Source organism: Bufo bufo, chromosome 7, assembly GCF_905171765.1.
Source record: "Bufo bufo chromosome 7, aBufBuf1.1, whole genome shotgun sequence".
Lineage (NCBI taxonomy): Eukaryota > Metazoa > Chordata > Amphibia > Anura > Bufonidae > Bufo > Bufo bufo.
This window is the reverse complement of record NC_053395.1, coordinates 28,330,284-28,347,858: the sequence shown is the minus strand read 5'-3', so window position 1 is coordinate 28,347,858 and position 17,575 is coordinate 28,330,284. Positions and strand designations below refer to the sequence as shown.

Genomic DNA, 17,575 nt, shown 5'->3' with positions numbered 1-17,575 from the left:
ATCCTGAATGAATGCTAAAGGGGTTGCCCAAAATATTCTACCTTTTTCAAACCATCCCCTGGATCTGAATACTTTATTCATTACATGAAATTGCATAGTATAGCCACTGAGCTATTCAATAAAATGTATTTGTATAGCGCCACCTGCTGTTTGCTCCTTTGCTTACTTCTCCGCCGTCTCAGGTGGTCACACATGCTCAGTTTCCTCCTTCAACTGCCACCAGCCATATCTAGCTGTGACAGTTACAGAGAAAGCTGCAGCAGAAAGGACACTCCGCCTGAGCTGCGATAGGGACGTAGCGGCAGAAGAAAGGACATGTCCCCTGAACTGTGACAGGGAGAGAACTGCAGCAGAAAGGGCACATCCTCTTCAACGGAAGGAGCCCAGCAGTTTCAACCCATGCAATGCTTGACAGAGTGAAGAGGTCCCTCTCTGCCCGTTAGTCCCTGCGGGTGCTGATGGGTAATCTGGACAAAACGTGAATCAGTAAATATACTGTACAGTTGGCAATTTCTGACTTAATGAAGAGGTAGTGTGCATGCTCCACGTGCTGCTCCTTTCACTGGGGGAAACAGGACCCCTGTTCTCATGATCGGGACGGGTCCCAGCAGAAGAACCCTCACAAATCACATACTCATCCCCTATCCTGTGGGAAAATTGCTTTAAATGGGCTCTCCGAGAACCAGCAAGCCCTTTTCACATGGCTGTGCAGGGGTTAAAAAACTAACCTGTCACTAGTGCCCCAGTTCCAGTACCTGCTGATTCAGAAGTGTGACATGCTTTCTACTCATATGTCACTGCTGACGGCCAATGGCTTCTGCGGTGGCACTGATCCTGCACATGTCACCGCTGAGGCCACTGACTGGCCAGAGGTGGAGACAGGCACGTAGACAGCGTGTGACCGCTGTCACTGGAAGCCTTTAATTGGCAGCCAGCGGTGATGAGTGTGTAGACGATGTGTGACTGCTGCCACCTCTGAGTACTTTGGTTGGCTGGCAGCAGTGCCATGCGTGTAGATGGCACATCACAGTTCTGGTTTAGTGGGGAGTGGAAGTGGAGGAGAAGGGCGTTCAGCTCTGCAACCAGAGCACTGATGACAGGCGAGTATTTTTTATTTTTTAACCCTTTCACCCTGCCTGGCCATATATAAAGAAGTACCTCGTCTCGGAGAACCCCTTTAAAGGTAATGACTGGCTTCAGCGGTGATGTGACCACAAGCAGCATGTCACCACTAAAGCCAGTCATTAGTGGCGGTGACCATACTCACGCACCGCCAGATGTATACAGTGCGGGGACCGGAAGATAGAAACAGTGGAGGATCGGAGTGCCACGTAGCAGGTAAGTATGAATCTGTTTCGACAGACACTTGCTTATAACTGGAAAACTTTTTTAAAGTTCATCTGTCAGCAGATTTGTACCTATGACACTGGCTTCCCTGTTACATGTGCGCTTGGCATCTGAAGGCATCTGTGTTGGTCCCATGTTCATATGTGTCTGCATTGCTGAGAAAAATGATGTTTTATTATATGCAAATGAGCCTCTAGGAGCGACGGGGGCGTTGTCATTACACCTAGAGGCTCTGCTCTCTCTGCAACTGCCGCACCCTCTGCACTTTGATTGACAGGACCAGGTGGGAAGATGTTTACACTGCCTAGTCCTGTCAATCAAAGTGGAGGGGGCTCGGCAGATGTAGAAAGAGCCTAGAGGCTCATTTGCAAATAATAAAACATAATTTTTCTCAGCAATGCAGGCACATATGAACATGGGACCAACACAGATGTCTTCAGCTGCCAAGTGCACGTATAACAGATCAGTCAGTGTCATAGGTACAAAACTGCTGACAGATGCTTCATTCACATGGGTGTTGGAGGCTCTGTTAGGGGGGCCCCAAGGCAGATTCCGCGAGAAATGCGGGACAAAATAGTACAGCATGCTACGCTTTTTTGGCCGGTAAAATGACGCACACCATGATGATGTCAACCCTTTGGATCTCACTGTAGTGGGCCGCCGTTGGTGTTGGTCATGTGATGGATCCGTTTTCAGCTTTTCTTCCTTTTTACTGCTCCCATGAAGGAAGAAAGGTATTCCGCGCGGGTGCAATGCGTAACGCGATAAAAACTGAACAACTGCAATTGCGTACCTACTCGCATCTGGACCTTATCCGGACACGCTCATGTGAAAGAGGCCTAAGGTACAAATGACCTCAGTGTCACCACCAAATTCTGTTGTGGACAAACACATCGGTGGAAACGCATATCGTCTCACAGACAAGCATCGGGAACCTGGTCCAAGAGAGCGCGAATCCTCAAACCTCCAGGTTAAGGTGCAAATTCACAATATAAGATGTGTTAGGCGCCATGTCTGTCCCTCACGCGTCTCCGCTATCGCCTTCGCCTTTCCATCACCTTCCTCATTCGCTAAAGACACCTTCATTTCAGATGTAAACAAAACTCTCACTACATATCATTCCACCATTACCACCCCCCGACCACTTTCTGTGTCTCAACAAATTTTATTTAGATAGAGGGCCTATTTACAGTAAAATACGCATACGTTTAATTAAAAAACAAAAAAACGTACAGAAACCGATACCATACAGCAACATGGGCAGACATCCCCAGAGGATGACAGATGAGCTGTCAGACGGGAGCAGACAGGAGCAATAGATTGCAGATCGGGTCGCTGGACGCTGTCTCAGGGGCTGGGAGGGACTCCAGGGAGTGGAGAGAGTGCGAAAGGAAGAGAGAGAGACACAGAGAGCTCATCTGATTGAAAAATCAGGGACTGAGAGACAGTCCAGGCTGTGACAGTCACTAGAAGGCAGGCTTCCTCTCGGCTCCATCATGAACCGCTTCAAGACCTCCAAATACAAGAACTGCATCCCCAAGATCCCCAAGAAGGAGGTAAGACGTGAAGATGACAGGGACCTGCAACCTGTGGCTGGTCAGCCTTTATGGAACTACAACTCCCAGCATGCAGCGCTCGTTGGGAGTTTTTCCAGAGCCCAAAAATTGCACTGACAGAGTTCATTGACTGAAAAGGGTTAATGCACGGGGGAGTATCTGTATCAGGAGTACGCGTGTTGTGGTTATTGCAAGGGGTACACGCAGGGTTAACCTGTGCTTCAGTAAGAGGGTGTGCATGGGGTGAGGTCACTAATTACACCGCCATGTTACATGTACCTGCAAGACCTGCCCGGGGGCGCTCTTTCGGCTGTGCACTCTCAATTATCCAGACCTAGCCTTTGGACAGGCGCGGCGCTGATCTCAGCGCTTGTGCACGACCAGGAACCTGTTCAGACCTTGAGTATTGATCATTGGGGGCGTGCTCGTCCGTAGATCACGCTTTGCATTCCTGTGGCAGTATGGAACGTCTAACATAACGACCGTATGTACTTTGCCGTCCGCAAAAAAATGGATCAGCAAAAAAATTATGCATAAAATCCGTGTGCCTTCCGTATTTTGCGGAACAGAACAGCCGGCCCCTAATAGAACAGTCCTATCCTTGTCCGTAATGCGGAACGTAATTTTTTTGTGGAACGTAAATATGGACATACGGAAACGGAATGCACACGGAGTCCCTTACGTTTTTTTGCGGACCCATTGAAATGAATGGTTCCGTCTATGGTCCGCAAAAAAACCCGGAACGGACACGGAATGAAAATACGGTCGTATGCATGAGGCTAAGGCTAGGTCTACACGACGACATGTGTTGCGCAACATTTTTTATAATGATAGTCTATAGTGTCGCACTGCGAAATGCAACATACTGCGACGCAACAGTCGCAGAAAAATCAATTTCAAATGGATTTTTTGTGACTGTCGTGTCACAGTCGCAGTATGTCGCATGTCGCAGTGTGACACCATAGACTATCATTATAAAAATTGTCGAGGGACAAATGTCATCGTGTAGACCTAGCCTTAGCCTCATGCATACGACCGTATGGCTCTTTCAGTATTCTGCAGTCCGCAAAAAACGGATCAGCAAAAAATACGGATGACGTCCGTGTGCATTCCGTTTTTTGCGGAACGTAACAGCTAGTCCCTGATAGAACAGTCCTATCCTTAGGACATGTTCTATCTTTGAACGGAAATATGGAAACGGAAGTCATACGGAGTACCTTACGTTTTTTTTGCGGATCCATTGAAATGAATGGTTCCTTATACGGAACGCAAAAAACGGAACGTAAATGGAAAGCCTAAGGGCTTGTTCACGCGACCGTTGCCGTATTGCAGTCCGCATACGGTGGGTCCGCAATATACAGGGCACCGGCCGTGTGCATTCCGCATCACGGATGCGGACCCATTCACTTGAATGGGTCCGCAAATCCGGAGATGCGGTGCGGAACAGAACCCGCACCGCAAAAAGATAGAACTTGCTCTATCTTTTTGCGGAATAGACGGATCGCGGACCGCATTCAAGTGAATGGGGTCGCGATCTGCATGCGGCAGCCCCACGGCCGGTGCCCGTGCTGTGGACCACAAATTGCGGGGCGATGGTCGTGTGAACGAGCCCTAACACTGTGGATTCTCCACAGTGGAAAAACTTGGTGAAAATCCGCAGCGTTTACAGTAGCAGCGAAGTGGATGAGATGTAACAAAAAAAAATCTCATCCTCACACTACAAAAAAAAAAAAAAAAAAAAAAAACAGCATGAAGAGACCTGCGGGTTTGGAGCTTAATTCCTCCGTGTGTTCTTTTAGGCTACATGCACACGACCGCGCTGTGTTTTTCGGTCCACAAATTGCAGATCTGCAAAACACGGATGCCGCCCGCGTGCGCTCTGCAATTTATGGAATGTGCGCCCATAATAGAAATGCCTATTCTTGTCCGCAAAACGGAACGGAGCAACGGATGTGGATAGCACACAGTGCGCTGTCCGCATCTTTTGCTGACCCATTGAAGTGAATGCGCCTCGGTTGCGGACCCAAACAACGGTCGTGTGAATGAGGCCTTATACTGCGCCACTGATTTTACCCTTTTATCATGCAGTGCAGTCAAGCCGCTGCAAAATCAGTGTCAAATCCGCAGTAGAAATTCCGTCTCTTGGCCTGCTGTAGATTCTCCTCAGCGGATGTGGCTAAAATCTGCCCCTGCAAAAATGCGACTGCAGTGGGCGGGGGTTTGCGGCGGCGGTGTTGCTGCAAGAGTCCCAGCGGGTCTTCCAGTGTGTTCCACCTTTGCATAAAATGATTGGCTGCAGCGCAAGTCAGTTTATGCTGCTATATCTTTTCCCGCGGAGTATAGATGAGGTTTATGAGATTGCCACTGTACGGCCCCTTGCAGACGAGCGCACGCGGATTAGGTCCGGATGCGTTGCGAATGCGGTCAGTTAAAAATGCGCAATTTTGCAAACAAAGTCATTCGGTTTTGTCTGCGATTGCGTTCAGTTCTGTTTTTATTGCGCGGGTGCAATGCGATTTTCACGCGCGTGATAAAAAAACTGAAGGTTTACAAACAACATCTCCTAGCAACCATCCGTGAAAAACGCATCGCATCCGCACTTGCTTGCGGATGCGATACGATTTTCACGCAGCCCCATTCACTTCTATGGGGCCAGCGTTCGCATTGCACCCGCGCGGAATAGTCGCTCGTGGGAAAGGGGCCTAAGGCTAGTTTCACACTAGTGTTAAAAGCAATCCGGCGTAGCCAAGTGGTGGCGCTTCCCCGCCGGATCCCATTATAGTTTATAGGGTCTCAGCTGCTCATGCACACGAACGTATTTTCTTTCCGTGTCCGTTCCGTTTTTTTTTGTGTGGACCATATGCGGAACCATTAATTTCAATGGGTCCGCGGAAAAAAATAAAAATAATGAAGTTACTCCGTGTGCATTCTGTTTCCGTATTTCCGTTCCGCACAAAAATAGAACATGTCGTATTATTGTCCGCATAACGGACAAGGGTAGGACTGTTCTATTAGGGGCCAGCTGCTCCGTTCTACAAAATATGGAACGCACACGGATGTCATCCGTATTTTTTGCGGATCTGTTTTTTTTGGACCGCAAAATACATTTGGTCGTGTGCATGAGCCCTAAATGCCAGGATTCAGCTGGACAAAAAAAAAATTGCTGAACACAACAGCTTTTGTCCAGCCTAGTCAATGGGCTCCAGTGGTGAATGATCGTATTTGGCTAGGATTGATCCCGAGAACTCCACCAGGCTTTTCCTCTGCCGGAGCCGCTTACCTCTAGTGTGAATGTAGTGTAATTGCTGCAGATTGTATAATACGCTACTCGCAGCAGCCATGTCTGGCCGTACCCTATGAGGCCGCGTTTACACTGAGTTTTTTGCTGGTTTCGACAAAAAGCTGCCACCCGCAGAATCTACCTCTTATTTCTCTCAATGAGAAGCCGTTCTACACTTCATGCGGCTGCAACGCACCAAGAAAAGACATGTCCGCTCTTGGAGTGGTGTCTAGAAAGTAGGGATCGACCGATTATCGAAAGTACCGATATTATCGGCCGATATATCCAGGATTTTGTACGTTATCGGCATCTAACCTTGCCGATATACCGATAATGCGTATAAAGCGAATACTAGTGAGCGCTTCCATTATGGAAGCGCGCACTAGTATGCATCGGGTGACGGGAGCGGGGAAGAAGCGCAGCAAGCGCTTCCAATACCCACCCTCTCTGGTCTTCTTTGATCGGGCCCTTTCGGCACTGTCCTGACCACGTACAGCGCCAGCATGTAGTGCGCGCACTATGACCTGACGCTGCACGCTGCACACAGGGGAGTGAGACGCCGGACCCGGAAAATGAAGAGGCGCCGCGGCGCAGGAGAGGTGAGGAGTTTTTTATTTTATTCATCTGAGGTCTGATAGGGGTTAATAAAGGTCTGATCTGAGGTCTGATAGGGGTTAAAGTCTGATCTGAGGTCTGATAGGGGTTAATAAAGGTCTGATAGGGGTTAATAAAGGTCTGATCTGAGGTCTGATAGGGGTTAATAAAGGTCTGATCTGGAGTCTGATAAGGGTTAATAAAGGTCTGATAAGGGTTAATAAAGGTCTGATCTGAGGTCGGATAGGGGTTAATAAAGGTCGGATAGGGGTTAATAAAGGTCTGATCTGGAGTCTGATAGGGGTTAATAAAGGTCTGATCTGGAGTCTGATAGGGGTTAATAAAGGGCTGATCTGGAGTCTGATAGGGGTTAATAAAGGTCTGATCTGGAGTCTGATAGGGGTTAATAAAGGTCTGATAGGGGTTAATAAAGTCAGTGAGGGGGGAAGGTGTGGAAATTGGCATTTGGCACTAGTATATTATAAATGTAAATTATAAATTGATTACCAACTAAGGGCTTTATTAATTTATAATTTACATTTATAATATACTAGTGCTAAATGCTAATTTCCACCACCTCAGTGACTACCAACTAATATAATATATATTATGAGATATAAAATATCTGTATAAACTATTGGCTATCGGCCTGAAAGTTCACAGATTATCGGTATCGGCTCTAAAGAATGAATATCGGTCGATCCCTACTAGAAAGATTTAGCTCCATTCAGTGGGGATAATTTGAACGGGTTTGCAGCATTCACATCAAAAAACCGCAGCAGACACCGGACGGGTTCAATATCCGCAACATGAACGGGACACATTGATGTCGGTAAGTGACCTGGACTCTCCGCCGATCAGCAGAATGTATTTCTCCGGCGGCCATACGTGCGGCCGGGCCGTTTGCAGCAGCTCGGCCGCATGCTTTCTTTCATACTTCGCCGTCTCTAGGTTTTCTGTATCTCCAGGGCTATTGCGTAATTCTAATAACCCATCACTTCCTCTGTTTCATCCCTTTCAGCTGTTTTTGCTACCGTTATATAAAAAAAAAAGAAGTTTAATAAAATGCCGTCTAATCATGGAAAGGAAAAATGAGGACAACGAAGCTCTAAAAATATGTGGCTGCCAGTCTCTGGAGCGGTATTGTGTGTAGCCAGGAGCTTGGCACGGAGTCCGCCCCCACACTAAGCTGCTAGATGTGAAGACCTTCTGTCATCGCTGGCAGCTCAGTAGTACTGGGGGAGCTGCAGATCTTGACATTTCCGGTGTCTTCTTTCTACCGGCATGTCATAAGAATCTCATTTCCTCCTGCGTTTCCTGTGCTGCAGATCACCTTCTACTAGTGCCCGGGCAGAACCGATGGCATGCGTATACAGCATAGTAGTGTATCATCGCACTGCCCAGATAGCCAGAGATTACGTAGGTGTAATATGGCACGTGTCGAAGTCTATGGGGCCATACTGTACCCCTATGTGCCTCTAATTTCATGCCATATTCCATCAGACCCTCTGTGGTGCTATAGTATTTTTTGCTAGAAGCATTGCTTACCATATGGCGGGACACATAGTACCCACAACTGCATAGCAAGGAGCTATAGGGTGTTGCCATATAGGCTTCATGTAGACAGGCATTAAGGCTTACCATATGGCGACACACACACAGTACCTACGACTACATAGTATGATGGTGTAGGGACTCTCTGTGCTGCCATATATACGCTCCATGTACACAGACATGAAGACTTACCATATAGCGGCACACACAGTACCTACAACTACATAGTACGGGGCTATAGGGGCTCTCTGTGCTGCCATATAGGCCCCATCTACACAGGTTTAAAGGCTTACTATATGTCGGCACACACAGTACCTACAACTACATAGCACGGAGCTATAGGGACTCTGTGTTCTGCCATATAGACTCCATGTACACAGGTTTAAAGGCTTACTATATGTCAGCACACAGTACCTACAACTACATAGTACGGGGCTATAGGGGCTTTGTGTGCTGCCATATAGGCTCCATGCACACAAACATAAAGACTTACCATATAGCGGCACACACAGTACCTACAACTACATAGTACGGAGCAATAGGGACTCTGTGTGCTGCCATATAGACTCCATGTACACAGGTTTAAAGGCTTACTATATGTCAGCACACACAGTACCTACAACTACATATTACGGAGCTAGAGGGACTCTCTGTGCTGCCATATAGGTTCCATGTACACGGGTTTAAAGGCTTACTATATAGCGGCATACACAGTACCTACAACTACATATTACGGACCTATAGGGACTCTGTGTGCTGCCATATAGGCTCCATGTACACAGACATAAAGACTTACTATATAGCGGCATACACAGTACCTACAACTACATATTACGGAGCTATAGGGACTCTGTGTGCTGCCATATAGGCTCCATGTACACAGGTTTAAAGGCTTACTATATGTCAGCACACACAGTACCTACAACTACATAGTACGGAGCTATAGGGGCTCTGTTTGCTGCCATATAGGCTCCATGTACACAGGTTTAAAGGCTTACTATATGTCAGCACACACAGTACCTACAACTACATATTACGGAGCTAGAGGGACTCTCTGTGCTGCCATATAGGTTCCATGTACACGGGTTTAAAGGCTTACTATATAGCGGCATACACAGTACCTACAACTACATATTACGGACCTATAGGGACTCTGTGTGCTGCCATATAGGCTCCATGTACACAGACATAAAGACTTACTATATAGCGGCATACACAGTACCTACAACTACATATTACGGAGCTATAGGGACTCTGTGTGCTGCCATATAGGCTCCATGTACACAGGTTTAAAGGCTTACTATATGTCAGCACACACAGTACCTACAACTACATAGTACGGAGCTATAGGGGCTCTGTTTGCTGCCATATAGGCTCCATGTACACAGGTTTAAAGGCTTACTATATGTCAGCACACACAGTACCTACAACTACATAGTACGGGGCTATAGGGGCTTTGTGTGCTGCCATATAGGCTCCATGCACACAAACATAAAGACTTACTATATAGCGGCACACACAGTACCTACAACTACATATTACGGAGCTATAGGGACTCTGTGTGCTGCCATATAGGCTCCATGTACACAGGTTTAAAGGCCAAACACTCCTTTGGCTAACAGTTACTTTTTCCAATCCTACCGCCCCCTGTATACATGTATGCTGGGATAGGCCGAGTATGCTGTGTTCTCTGGAGGAAGAGGGGAGCAACCTGCTGCCGGACACCTTTACTGTTCACTTATCATTCTGGAAAATAAGAGGATTGGCCATGTTGAAATCCAGCATGCCTTTCCCCGACCTCAGCAGTCCCTGCCCGTCGGATCGCCCCCGTACCCGTGAAGTTCGTCTAAGATCATTATGTTTGGTCAACATTGGTCCAATGTTTTTGGCCACCTCAGTAATGCCTCTTGTCGCACGATGGTCTCCGTTGCCTCCGTGTCCTGTGCGCTCGCTCAGTGCTCTTACTTTGTGAGCCAGCAGGGAACATACGTGAACGTGTTCCATCCATGGAAAGTTTCGCCAGGCGCGGAGGCTGCTGACGCCGATGGGGCTGGTTTTCATTTACTAAACCACCGCCGTAACCTAGAAATCCACATGGAAGTATTTTTTAGCTTTGGAGCAGCAGTCCATCAGCATTTCGTGTCACCCTGCTGCCCGCTCTGTGGAGACCCCAGGGGCAAATCATTATATCTGGGCATGTCCTATATCAGGGGTCACGTCAGCTGTTTGGAAACTACAGTTCCCAGCATGCATACTTGCTCAAGTCGTTCTCCAAGCTCCCATGGAAGTGAATGGAGCATGCTGGGAGTTGTAGTTTAACAACAGCTTAGAGTGTCAGAGGTTGCTGACCCCTAAACTATATAGTGACTAAAGACGGCCATACACAAGCCCACTGATTTTGGCAAGATGCACACAGGAGCTCCCGATGGGGGAGAGAATGGTTAGGCATGTTGGATTTCAAAATGCCCAGTCTTTTTGTTCTTGGGGAAATACAGTGAGCTGTTATTAGAGGTGTCTGGCAGCCGACTGACAAGACATGCATGCTCGGTCGATCCAAGCATGCATATGCATGGGGAGAAGGGGAGAGAGAGCTGATAGCTGCCATACTTGGACAGGGAAGCGCCTCCAATAATACCCGTCCTCTATAGGAACCTTATATCTTGCCTTTCTCTTTCTAGGGTTGGATTGCTGACATCGGAGGTGTCGCGACTACTTCCAGTGGGGACAACATCAAATGTGGACGTAGCCGCATCGTGTATAACACAGACAGCCCAGGTACGGTATTGCTGCATTAGATTGGAAATCTTTCTAAAGTTTCCTGAATCAGGAGAATGTTGATCTAGACCTCTTTTCTTAAAAGGGGTTGTCCAGGATTTAAATATTGATGATCTATCCTCAGGATAGGTCATCAGTATCTCATGGGTAGGGGGTCCGACCTCCGGCACCCTTGCTGATGGGATGTTTGAAGAGGCCGCGGCAATTGGGTGAGGGCTGAGGCCTCTTAAGTTACGTCCGTCGGTCACATGACCTTTCTGAAGCTCAGTCCCATTAAAGTGAATGTAACTGAGCTGCAGTACCCAGCACAGCACCTACACAGTGTACGGCGCTGTGCTTGTAATACTACTTGCGAGAAGTGAGACCAGATATTAAGGGGTTTCTGTCACCAGAATTAACCCTATTAAACTAGCTGACATTAGGGATGTTAGCAGATCCGAACTCTCCTATTCTTATGCTTATGGATGCGCCCCTTACTACACAATTTTAACTTTGATGATATGCAAATTAGCCTCTAGGAGCGGGGAGGGGGTGGGGTGGTGGTCCTGCTTCTAGAGGCTCCGTTCTCCCATCTCAAGTCACGCCCTGCCGTCCTTGATCGATAGGGCCAGTGTTCGTCTTCTCCTGCCGGCCCTGTGTGCTGGATAAATCTCTCGCCTGCGCAGTGCTGTTTACCCAGCACACAGGGCCAGCAGGAGAAGACGAACGCTGGCCCTATCGATCAAGGACGGCAGAGCGTGACTTGAGGTGGGAGAACGGAGCCTCTAGGAGCAGGAGCAACCCTCCCCCCCCCCCTGCTCCTAGAGGCTAATTTGCATATCATCAAAGTTAAAATTGTGCAGCAATGGGCGCATCCATAAGCAAAAAAATTGGAGAGTTCGGGTCTGCTGACATTAGAACATCCCTAATGTCAGCCAGTTTAATAGGGTTAATTCTGGTGACAGAAACCCTTTAATGACCTATCCTGAGGATAGGTCATCAGTATTTAAATCCTAGACATCCCCTTTAATTCAGATGTGTAAATTACAGTTTGTGTGTAAATGGCATTTTGCTCAAACTTTTTGCACCCATTTAATGCCAACCCTATGTGTGATTTATTTTCAGGGGTGTTGGGGATTACCTCCCTAGAAGTGGGGCAAGGAGAGAAGAGGACGTTTTCCCGGCTGCATTGTCACTCGGGTGTGTAGTAGGTAGAGATGAACTAAATGTAATTTAATTAGACAATCACATGGCCCCAAAGAATAATGAGGGGGGGGGGGGGGGGGCACTGCCAAACCGCATCATATGTCTTTATAGCAGTCAGAACTCCCCTGCTTAGACACCATAGAGTTAAAGGGTCACAAACTTTTCAAAAAAACCTTTTGATATGTCATAGACGTTTATCAAAAGTTTAGATCGATGGGGGTCTGAGTGGTGAGACACCCCCCCCCCCCACCAATCCTTAGAACGAGGGGAGAGAAGCACACATATCTATATGCCAGCTCTTCTCTCCCCTCATTCTAGAGATTGGTGGGAGTCTCAGCACTTAGACCCCCACCGATCTAAACTTTTGATATACCTCTATTACATATCAAAAGTTTTATGAAAACTTAGTGACCCTTTAAATGAGAAGATATTGACTGTCTGCAGCTGCCACTAGGGGGAGCTAACTGCATACAGATTTATACAGCTCCCACTGAGTGAAGGAGATAAGAGCTTCATGGTCCATATTGACAGGGGCACCAGGTGATTTTCGGTCTGACCCCTGTGGTAGGTTTTATATTGAAAATTGTGTGTTTTCGATGTCTAGAAATCTGAGTGAACATTAAAGAATAAATGGCATTATGTAACACTGTTCATTTATTTTTCCTTCCGTTTTTCAGTTTGCGAAAGAAGTAACTTTTTTTTTGTTCAATTATTTTCTGGCAGTACATGGGGCTTTTTTATTTTAGTATTTTTTTCTTTTTCTTATACTTTGGAAAATACTTTGGAAAATGTAAAAAAATTAATAGAATTCTAGCATAAAATACAAATAAGGGTTAAAAAATAGTCACTATGCCATAGCCACCCCATTCACACGATACTACGTATATACCGGTATATATTATGCTGTATATCAAACCGACCGATACAAATTAGGGAACCCATTTTAATAATTTATTTTGGTGTCACTTTACACATTTAAAGAATACAGAGCTATAATTTGAAAAAAATATTAATTTTTTTGTCCAAAACTAAAACAGAAATACTGCATTTCTCTCAAAAATGTATTAAAGGGGTTGTCCGGGCTTTTTAATATTGATGACCTATCCTCAGGATAGGTCATCAATTTCAGATCTGTGGGGGTCCGACACTGTGGGGGTCCAGTGCTGTATGTCTTTGGGACTGCAGAAGCGGGCAGGAAGAGAGAAGGGAGGCGGCACGTGCACACTGCGCACGCCATCCCCCGTACAGCTGATCGGTGTGGGTGCCGGGTGTCGGACCCCCGCCGATCTGATATTGATGGCCTATCCTGAGGATAGGTCATCAATATGAAAAAGCCTGGACAACCTCTTTAATAAACAGACATGTAGTAGCCCAACAAATAAAAAATTATGGCCGTTAAACCACCATTCTAAATCAAAAAAATGTATGATCAATAAGGGGTTAAAGAATTATTTCTTATCCACATTATTTGTGACCTGAATGGTGAAAATCCCTACCGGGTATGTTCGGTGCACCCCACACAGTGATTCATTCCTGTTCATCTTGTTGCCATGGATACAGCGGGGGGAGCGTTTAAATGTAGACCCTTTTTTTTTGGACTAGATGGCGAGTACGGTGCCTTATTTTTGCATGTTTCCATGTAGTTGTGACTTAAAGGGGTTGTCTCATTACGACAAGTTCGCAGGATCAGCGGCTGGATTAAGGGGAGCGTGGGCTCCTGATCGGTGGGGGCCCCAGTGGTCAGAGCCTGCCGATCGGGCCCTCACCCCTAGTGTTTCAATCGTATATTAGCCTGTAATCCTGCGATGTCCATTTTGGCTTGTACATGCACCCTCTTAATGTACAGTGCTGCGGAATTTGGAGGAACTATATAAATAATGATTATTATTGTTATTTATCCCCTATACCGTGGATAGGGAATACGTTGTTCTAATAGGACAACCCCTTTAAAGACTGTGGACTCCTTTGGGAGCAGTTTTTTTTATTATTACATTCTACTTATCTTGGGCTAAAAGTAACTTTTTCCAATTGTTCTCTGCAGATGCTTCTCCATCTCAGTGAATCCATCACTGGATTCTGTAGACCTTAGCTCTAGTTTCCTGACAGGTGATAAACACTTAGTGAATGAGTGTTTATGAACTGTTAGGAAAGTAAAGATAAGGGCTACGGACTGAGCTGTCAGAGAAGATTCACCTAGAAGAAGGAACAGTCTGCAGGAAACTGAAAGCAGTGGAGGAGGAACTGGTAAAAATGTTTGAAAAAACGGATGTTTTTTGCCCAAAATAAGGCTACTTTCACACTAACGTTTTGGCTTTCCGTTTGTGAGATCCGTTCAGGGCTCTCACAAGCGGCCCAAAACGGATCAGTTTGCATTCCAATGCATTCTGAATGGATAAGGATCCGCTCAGAATGCATCAGTTTGCCTCCATTCCGTCTCCATTCCGCTTTGGAGGCAGACAACAAAACGCCCGCAGCGTTTTGCTGTCCGCTTGACGAAACTGAGCCAAACAGATCCGTCCTGACACACAATGTAAGTCAATGGGGAGGGATCCGTTTTCTATGACACAATCTGGCACAATAGAAAACGGAACAGTCCCCCATTGACTTTCAATAGTGTTCATGACGGATCCGTCATGGCTGTAGAAGACACAATACAACCGGATCTGTTCATGACGGATGCAGGCGGTTGTATTATTGTAACGGAAGCGTTTTTGGAGATCCATGACGGATCTGCAAAAAAACGCTAGTGTGAAAGTAGCCCAAGTAGAACGTAATAATTAAAAAAAGTTAAACTTCCCCAAAAGGTGTTCATAGCCTTTAACATATTCCATTTTGAAGGTGTGCTATAACTTTTTTGCAGACATAAGACACAATGTGAGATAGGTGATCGCACCCGACCAACTCTCTAATTACTCAGTGGTCTCGACAATTTAAATTTATATTGAACGAAGTGTACCTTAATTAAAAATAATACGTAACTTTTATTTTTCTCTTGTTAAAATAAGTGAGACAGTATTAATAAGAATCTTCTGTACGCACTACTGTACGCATTTCTTTTGTTAATGGAGGGGGGCTCATTTACAATTGGCCCTGTTATCTTGTAGTTGGTTGGCGGTGGGGGTAGCTTAGCAGGGTATAGTTTGCTTGGAGTGCTCTATGGTCTCTGCTCAAATCCGCCAAGTTTTACTGACCCGCACCATCTAGTCTAGAGCGGGGAAAGACTGACAGGCTGTAGTCGGAGCACTCGCCCTGAAAAGAGCGAACCTTGATCTAGTAGTCCCTCGGCTGCGGTTCCCTCTTTTCAGGGCGAGTGCTCCGACTACAGCCTGTCAGTCTTTCCCCGCTCTAGACTAGATGGTGCGGGTCAGTAAAACTTGGCGGATTTGAGCAGAGACCATAGAGCACTCCAAGCAAACTATACCCTGCTAAGCTACCCCCACCGCCAACCAACTACAAGATAACAGGGCCAATTGTAAATGAGCCCCCCTCCATTAACAAAAGAAATGCGTACAGTAGTGCGTACAGAAGATTCTTATTAATACTGTCTTAACTACTTTTTTGCAGACACGCCCCAAAGTTATTAATGTTTTTTCCAGTTGTGAGAAGTTATTCTCTATCCACAGGATGGGGGATAACTATTATCAGCGGTAGGACCCCCAACTACACGAGAAGGTCAACCCTGTATCTCTCGGGGATTAGGCATGCGCACTGCCACACCATTCCTCTCCATGGGAGTTCTGGAAATAGCAGAGCACTGTTCTCATCTCGGCTACTTCCGGACCATTCGTAGAAATGAATGGAGTGGCAGTACACATGCCCGACCAGCCACTCCATTCATTTTGGGGTGACCCAGAGTGATATGGGGGTCCCCGTTCTCATGATCGGTGGAGGCCCCAGCACTAGGGGCCCCACTGATCTAATAGTTATCCCGTGGATAGGGAATAACTTCTCTTCTAAGCGCATGGTTGTGTGTGGTTTTTCATTTATCATTTTACTTTAGATTTCTCATTTGACCACCATCTGCATCTCACTTTTTTTTTCTGTCTCTCCCTCAGACGTGGTGACAGATTTTGCATTTTCACCATTTGATGACAAACTCCTGGCCACTGGATCTTCTGACCAGTCTGTGAGTGGTAACCTCCTAGTACCATGATCTCCCTGCGTATGGTTTTAGAGCAGTGGCAGGTCTTCTAGAAGATGATACAATTCATTATAATTCATCTGCACCGACGAGAAGCCCACGATGTCTGCGTACATTTGTTTCTTGTCATCTGACATGGTTTCATGTAGCGGTTTTCTTGATATTTTCAAGTGGTTCTCCAATTTTAATGGAAGGGTTCAATTGAGTGAGGCTGCAATACCATAGATGACTCCCGGGCCCTAAAGTGATGCTGTTTCGGAAAAAATTAAAAAGGAAAACTTTTTTATTCTAATCTCAGACAATCCCTTTAATGAGACCTGTCATGGACCACATGCTACTCTTTATGTCAAACACTATGTACTTAGGGTACTTTCACACTAGCGTTTTTCTTTTCTGGCACTGAGGGGCTCTATACCGGGAAATAACTGATCAGTTTTATCCCCATGCATTCTGAATGGAGAGCAATCTGTTCAGGATGCATCAGGATGTCTTCAGTTCAGTCTTTTTGACTTTTCGGGACGGGGATAATACCGCAGCATGCTGCGGTTTTATCTCCGTCCAAAATTCCGGAACACTTGCCGGAATGCCGGCATTAATTTACATTGAAATTAAAAATACCGCAATGCCGGATCCGTCTTTCCGGTCTGCGCATGCGCAGACCTTTAAAAATGTAAAAAAAAAAATAGAAGCAGATCCGTTTGTCCATATGACAAACGGACAGACGGATCCGTTCTTGCAATGCATTTTTGAGACTGATCCGGATCCGGGTCTACAAATGATGTCCGTTTGCATGCAGATTGCCGAATCTGGCAGGCAGTTCCGGCGACAGTAGCCTTATGTAAGTCTGAAATCTGTGCCAAATAGTGATTTCCCCTTAACCCACACATGGTAATTGACATTGGCGAAAAACAGGTAGGGCATAAATATATATTTAAAGAAGTTTCTTATGTTGAAATTCTTTTTTTGAGATCACAAAGGGGGGTTCTCTGTTCAGGGTCCCCATCTCTTGAAGGATAGTGGACACAATAGCGTCTCTCTTTCTTCTCAGCCTGCCTCTGATCTCCCTGCCCCAGCCCCTGCCTCCTTATATGTACTGTGTATTAGATATTTTACTGAACAACTATTATAAGTTTCCTGCCTATC

General features: G+C 46.2%; 1 protein-coding gene across 2 annotated transcripts in view; it reads left to right on the top strand.

Moving 5' to 3' along the window:
• Positions 1-2,699: 2,699 nt before the first annotated feature.
• The window catches only part of LOC121008971 (mitochondrial import inner membrane translocase subunit tim16-B-like), a 136,674-nt gene continuing 121,798 nt past the window's right edge, over positions 2,700-17,575 (top strand). For both annotated transcript variants that reach the window (XM_040441820.1, XM_040441818.1), the window contains exons 1-4: positions 2,700-2,903; positions 11,010-11,106; positions 12,211-12,285; positions 16,347-16,417. In XM_040441820.1, coding sequence (XP_040297754.1) covers positions 2,844-2,903; positions 11,010-11,106; positions 12,211-12,285; positions 16,347-16,417 — 303 coding nt within the window. In that variant the 5' untranslated portion in view covers positions 2,700-2,843. The remainder of the gene's footprint in view (positions 2,904-11,009; positions 11,107-12,210; positions 12,286-16,346; positions 16,418-17,575) is intronic.